The 5732-nt window shown below is 54.7% G+C and overlaps 1 protein-coding gene across 2 annotated transcripts; it reads right to left on the minus strand.

The window, feature by feature from the left end:
- Positions 1-490: 490 nt before the first annotated feature.
- SPN (sialophorin) lies at positions 491-3055 on the minus strand. 2 transcript variants are annotated; one of them, XM_023201166.2, is made up of 2 exons: positions 2909-3055; positions 491-2307 (listed from the first exon to the last, which is right to left on the minus strand). In XM_023201166.2, exon 2 carries the CDS (start codon positions 2264-2266, stop codon positions 1103-1105), a length of 1164 nt encoding a protein of 387 aa, XP_023056934.2. In that variant the 5' UTR covers positions 2267-2307; positions 2909-3055; the 3' UTR covers positions 491-1102. The 2 variants fall into 2 exon arrangements, with proteins under 2 accessions (XP_023056934.2, XP_023056933.2); XM_023201165.3 differs by lacking the exon at positions 2909-3055 and adding an exon at positions 2672-2786.
- Positions 3056-5732: the final 2677 nt, after the last annotated feature.

A 5732-nucleotide genomic window follows, 5' to 3' on the forward strand; every position in this document is an offset into this window, starting at 1 on the left:
CCACACCCACGAGTGGACGCACGCAGGCACTGGGGTTTCTGAGAACTACACACCCAGCCAGAAACTCAGAGGAGAAACCGCAAGGCCTCTGGCTGCCTCTGTCCCTGAGTGGGGAGGGTGTGGTGGCATGGGCCAGGGCCAGCCTCGAGTCCAGGTGCCCTGGGAAAGATCACAGGCCTGCCTGAGAGCATGGGCCGCTGGCCCCACCCAGCCATGCTCCTGGCTGGCCTTGGGGACCCAGAGCTAAAGGTGGTTGCGGGCTGCCCAGGTTCCACAGCCCTTGCAGCTACCAGGCAAGGGTGCTTTACAAAGTTAATCCTAGGAGGGAGTTCGCCAGGTTCTCTTGTCCTTCTTCTTCCCAGACTCTGGTCAACCCAGGGTGGGGTCTGGGGGAAAAGGAGAATTCTCAAAGAAATCACAGGTCAGATAAATTTGGCCGATGAAGACTCAGCAGCCGTTTCTAAGAACAAGAAAGAGGGGGAAATCCTGATGGAGATAAATAGGGGTGGATGAAGAGGGTTTATTAATTCAGTCCACAGATGTTGAGAGGTGCCGGCCCTGCCCTGCCCAGGTACTGGTTGCAGGTGCTGGGTGAGGATGCCAGCAGGAAATCCAGGGCTGAGAAGCCTGATGAGGATTCAGAGTGAAGAGGTGGGTGAGGAGGCAAGGTGTGGTGGCTCACGTCTGTAATCCCAGCACTTTGAGAGGCCGAGGCAGGTGGATCACCTGAGGTCAGGAGTTTGAGACCATCCTGGCCAACATGGTGAAATACCGTCTCTACCAAAAATACAAATAAGCAGCTGGGCGTGGTTGTGGGCGCCTGTAGTCTCAGCTACTCGGGACGCTGAGGCAGGAGAATCTCTTGAACTTAGGAGGCAGATGTTGCAGTGAGCTGAGATCATGCCATTGCACTCCAGCCTGGGCAACAAAGCGAAACTCTGTCAAAAAAAAAAAAAAGAAAAAAAAATATAGAGAGAGAGATTCGGGTGAGGATCAGGATGCCAGGTGGAAACGTGGGAGTGAGGGGGCAGTGTGATGGTGAGAGGGAAGGTGCTGGAGGCTGGCTGAGATTCCGGCCTCCAGCCTTACTATTCGCCAGCACTTAAGGGGCAGCCCCATCTCCCGCTTCAGGCTCATCAGGAGCGGGGGCATCCAGAACCCCATCCTCGCTGGCCACCAGTGGCTCCTCCTCCCCTTTGAGGCTGGAGCCTGACCCAGACTTCAGCTCCTCCATCGCCAGGGAGCCCTGGCGAGACTTCCGTCTGCCAAAGAAAGTGGTGAGTGTGGGCCGCCGGCCAGACCCCTCCCCGTCGGGGACCCCAGAGCCCTTGTCGCCCCCAGATCCTCCCACGGTCACTGTCACAGCCCCCTCCTCAGGGACCTGGGCTGGCCCAGCCCAGGCGTCCACCACCCCGTTACGCTTGCCGCCTCTGCTCAACACCAGGGCCCCTGTCCGCCGTTTCTGCCGCCGGCGCCACAGCAGGAGCAGAGCCACGAGGACTATGACCGCCAGCAGGACCATAAGCACGGCCACTGGCAACATGCCTCGTGAGTTCTCATCTGAGTTCCGAAAGGGCACAGTGCTTGCGTTGGTGGAGGTTGTTGGAGTCATCATCGTGGATAGTTTTACACTAGAGACCTGGGGTCCACTGGCCCCACTGGTGGGCTCCAGAGAGCCAGTTGTCATGGTAACAAGGGGTCCAGTGGTCCCAGTGGAGGTCTCCAGAGAGCCAGCTGCTAAGGTAACAGGGGGTCCAGAGGTGCTTTTGGAGGTCTCCTGAGAGCTAGCTGCCGTGGTAACAGGGGCTTCACTGGTTCTACTGGAGGTTTCTGGAGAGTTCGTTGTCATGGTTCCACCTGTCATGGTGTGGGATCCTAGAGAGTTTGCTCTTATGGGAACAGCAGGATGGCTGGTTGTATGAGGGTTTTCCTGGGGCATTGATGACATCTTGAAGGAAACATTCTGTAAGGTTGTTGGCTCAGGTAAGGGGGAACCAGTGCTGGCACCAAGGGAAGTCCCAAGAGGGGATCCCTCATTGACGGAAGCTGAGGGAGGTAGGGCTGAGGTCTGGTCCCCAGTGCTGTCGGCCTTAGGGTCACTCGTTATTGAAGCGGTGTACATCTCTGAGTAGACGCTCAGGTATTTGCTAGTAGAGACCAAAGGACCAGAAGTCTCTCCGGGCATGGGTGTCTGCACAGCTGTCGTGCTCCCCAGAGCCTCTGGGCTTACCACCAGCACCCCAAGGAGGAGGAGAAGCACGGCCATTTCCAGGCAAACAGCAGGAGCTGGGACCTACAGGTGGGCAGCTGGAGAAGCAGAACACGCGGGAGTTGCCGGAGGACCTGGCCGGGCCTCCCCTCTGCCCACTTCCCTACCAACGGCCAGGCTCAACCTGCGGTTTAACGGTTTTTTCCATCCTGGCTTTTACTGTTATCAGAAATGACAGAGGAACAGATGCTGGCAGCTCCCCCATCAGCCCCATCCCGAGGCTCCCTCCAGCCTCAGCAGCTCAGACTCCAGCAGTGGCCACCCTCTCCTGGCCTTCCTTGACCCTGTGCAGCCCAGTGGCTCCAAATCTCTTCCCATCATCACCTGTCAGAGTCTTTTCAAGCCACAGGCACATTTCCAGGCCCACTGAGGCCCCTACCCCACCAAGTCTCACCCTCTTACCGGCTCAGCTGATAAGGACGCAGCACTGGGGCCAGGTCACTCCACCACCTCCCGAGGCTGGGGCAACAATGGGGAGGACAGGGCCCCAAGGGGAAAGGAAGTGGGCCCTGGCTCCACCCACCCCACCCACCCCTCCATCCTGCCCCACCCGCCCTGCTCCCACAGCTACTGGGCGAAGACAGCACCATCACCTGCTCCTTCAGGGGCCAGTGGGGTGTCTGGGGGTCTGGGGCTCACCTGAGGCAGGCAGGGAAGTGTGGGATCTGGAATCTGGATTACTGGCTCTTGGCTGAGGAATGGGATGGAAGGGGTGATGCTAGGGATGGCTGGGCTCAGAGGTGGGTGGTGGGAATGTGAGCCTGAGATCTCAAGGGTGCAGAGGAGGAGGTGGGAGGGGAGGGTGGTTTCCTTTGCATTTGTGGTCCCCAAGCTGTTAGGCCAGGAGCTGAGTGGTGCCATTTCCTGCCCTCAGAGCTCCCAGGAAGTAGCAGGGCAAGAGGAAGCCCCGGAGTCTGGCTGGGGGCCGTGAAAACCTTTGCAAGCTGGTGATCTCTTGACTCCCTCACGGGGAGCTGGGGGTCACCACAGTGGCCCCCCTCAGGGAGGCTTGGCTAAACTAAGGTGGTTCCTACACACTGCATATGCTCGGCTCTTATTTCAGCAAACTAGTAAAGATGTGGGAATCTTTTTATTTTTTATTTTATTTATTTATTTATTTTGAAGTGGAGTTTAGTGCAATAGCATGATCTTGGCTCACCGCAACCTCTGCCTCCCAGGTTCAAGCAATTCTCCTGCTTCAGCCTCCCAAGTAGCTGGGATTACAGGCATGTGCCACTGTGCCCGGCTAATTTTGTATTTTTAGTAGAGACGGGGTTTCTCCATGTTGGTCAGGCTGGTCTGGAACTCCTGACCTCAGGTGATCCACCCACCTCAGCCTCCCAAAGTGCTGGGATTACAGGCGTGAGCCACCGCGCCCGGCCAGATGCGGGACTCTATATGGAAAAGCGTCTGGAAAGATATCCACTAAGGGATTCACCTAATTGTCTTTGGATAGGTGAGAGTAGGAGGCCGAGGCATTTTCTTCTTTGAATGGTTCCCATTTCCTGACTTTTCTCTAATTAGCAAGCTTTGACTCTTGGTTTGTGTATGTCTTTGGTTTTTGTTCTTTAAAAACGAAAATCAGTTCCGGGCGTGGTGATACATTATGCCTGTAGTCCCACCAAGGCGGGAGGATCCCCTAAGCCCAGGAGTCTGAAACCAGCCTGGGCACCACAGCAAAAACCCTGTCACTAAAAAAAATGCATACGTTTTTAAAATCAAAACTGATTTGTATATTTTAAGAGCAACATGTGCACAATAGAAGATTCTAACAGGTCTTTGGGACTGTGCCCTTTCCACAAGCTGATGAGTTTGTCTGACCCAAAGACGTGAGACTCCAGGGTGACAGCCGCAGGAATTAATTGCTCACACCAAGCAACAGCAGCGTGATGTTCGTGTCAGTTCCCCTTACCCCAAGTCCCACAGAGGCAACATGGAAGGGCCCAGACTGACACCGCGCACATCGTGGGCCTGTACCGCAGCCATAGAGCTCTGAGCTTGGGAGATTCCCCTCCTCTAGGGCCCCTGGTAAGCCCAGTGTCCCACAGGGAGACATGTCTTCATCCCTCGGGGGTGCTCACTGCAAACACAGCACTGGGAAATGGCTTGAGTACAAAGTGTTCAGAGGCTAGGTGAGGTGGCTCACGCCTGTAATCCCAGGACTTTGGGAGGCTGAGGCAGCCTGATCACTTGAGGTCAGGAGTTCGAGATCAGCCTGGCCAACATGCTGTCTTTTCTGCACACAGTGGCTCAGAATGGTAACAGGGTGCCCATTCTGCAGAGGGGATGAGGGACACAGGAGCAAAGGAGGGTAGGTTAGAGGGCTGCAGAATCAGGCCCAACGGACTTCCTGTCCTACCACCACTATCTTCCAGCTGCATGACCTTGAACAAGTCACATAACTTCTCCAATGCCCTAGGACCACCACCTTCTTCATCAAGTGACTGCAAGGATTAAATGAGATAATGTTAAGTGCACAGAAAAGCGGTTACCAGCACAGGACTCTGGGTTCCTGTCCTACCTCTTGCACTTGGGCAAAGGACTTAACCTCCTTATCCCTCTGTTGCTTTGTATAAAATGGGGATAATTATGGTAATACCACATAGTTTGTTTTGATGATTAAGAGTTAATACATATAAACGACTGGGCACGGTGGCCCATGCCTGTAAGCCCAGCACTCTGGGAGGCTGAGGCAGGTGGATCTCCTGAGGTCAGGAGTTCGAGACCAGCTTGGTCAACATGGGGAACCCCGTCTCCACTAAAAATTCAATAATTAGCTGGGCATGGTGGTGGGCACCTATAATCCCAGCTACTCAGGAGGCTGAGGCAGGAGAATCGCCTCAACCCAGGAGGCGGAGGTTGCAGTGAGCAGAGACTGTGCCATTGCACTCCAGCCTGAGCAACAGAGTGAGACTCCATCTCAGAAAACAAACAAACAAAAAAAGTGCTCAGGACCTGGCATTCTTGATACACCCAATATATCACACAAAAAGACTCCACACCCATCACCTCCAGACAAACATTTCTGACAGTGTCTGTGTCTACACAAGCATGTATTCATCCATTTTAGTGTTTTGCACTTTTCACATTCCCCATAATAAAAAAGTTTAAAACAGGCCGGGTGTGGTGGCTCATGCTGGTATTCCCTTTTTTTTTTTAGAGATGGCTTCTTGCTGTGCTGCCCAGACTGGTCTTGAACCCCTGGGCTCAAGCAATCCTCTCCTCTTGGCCTCCAGAAGTCCTGGGATTACAGGCATGAGCCATTGTGCCTGGCTTCTGTGGTATTCCCAGTAAAAAATGTATAACCTGGCTGGGCGCGGTGGCTCAAGCCTGTAATCCCAGCACTTTGGGAGGCCGAGATGGGCGGATCACGAGGTCAGGAGTTCGAGACCATCCTGGCTAACACGGTGAAACCCCGTCTCTACTAAAAAATACAAAAAGCTAGCCGGGCGAGGTGGCTGGC

Source organism: Piliocolobus tephrosceles, chromosome 17 (genome assembly GCF_002776525.5).
Source record: "Piliocolobus tephrosceles isolate RC106 chromosome 17, ASM277652v3, whole genome shotgun sequence".
Taxonomy (NCBI): Eukaryota; Metazoa; Chordata; class Mammalia; order Primates; family Cercopithecidae; genus Piliocolobus; species Piliocolobus tephrosceles.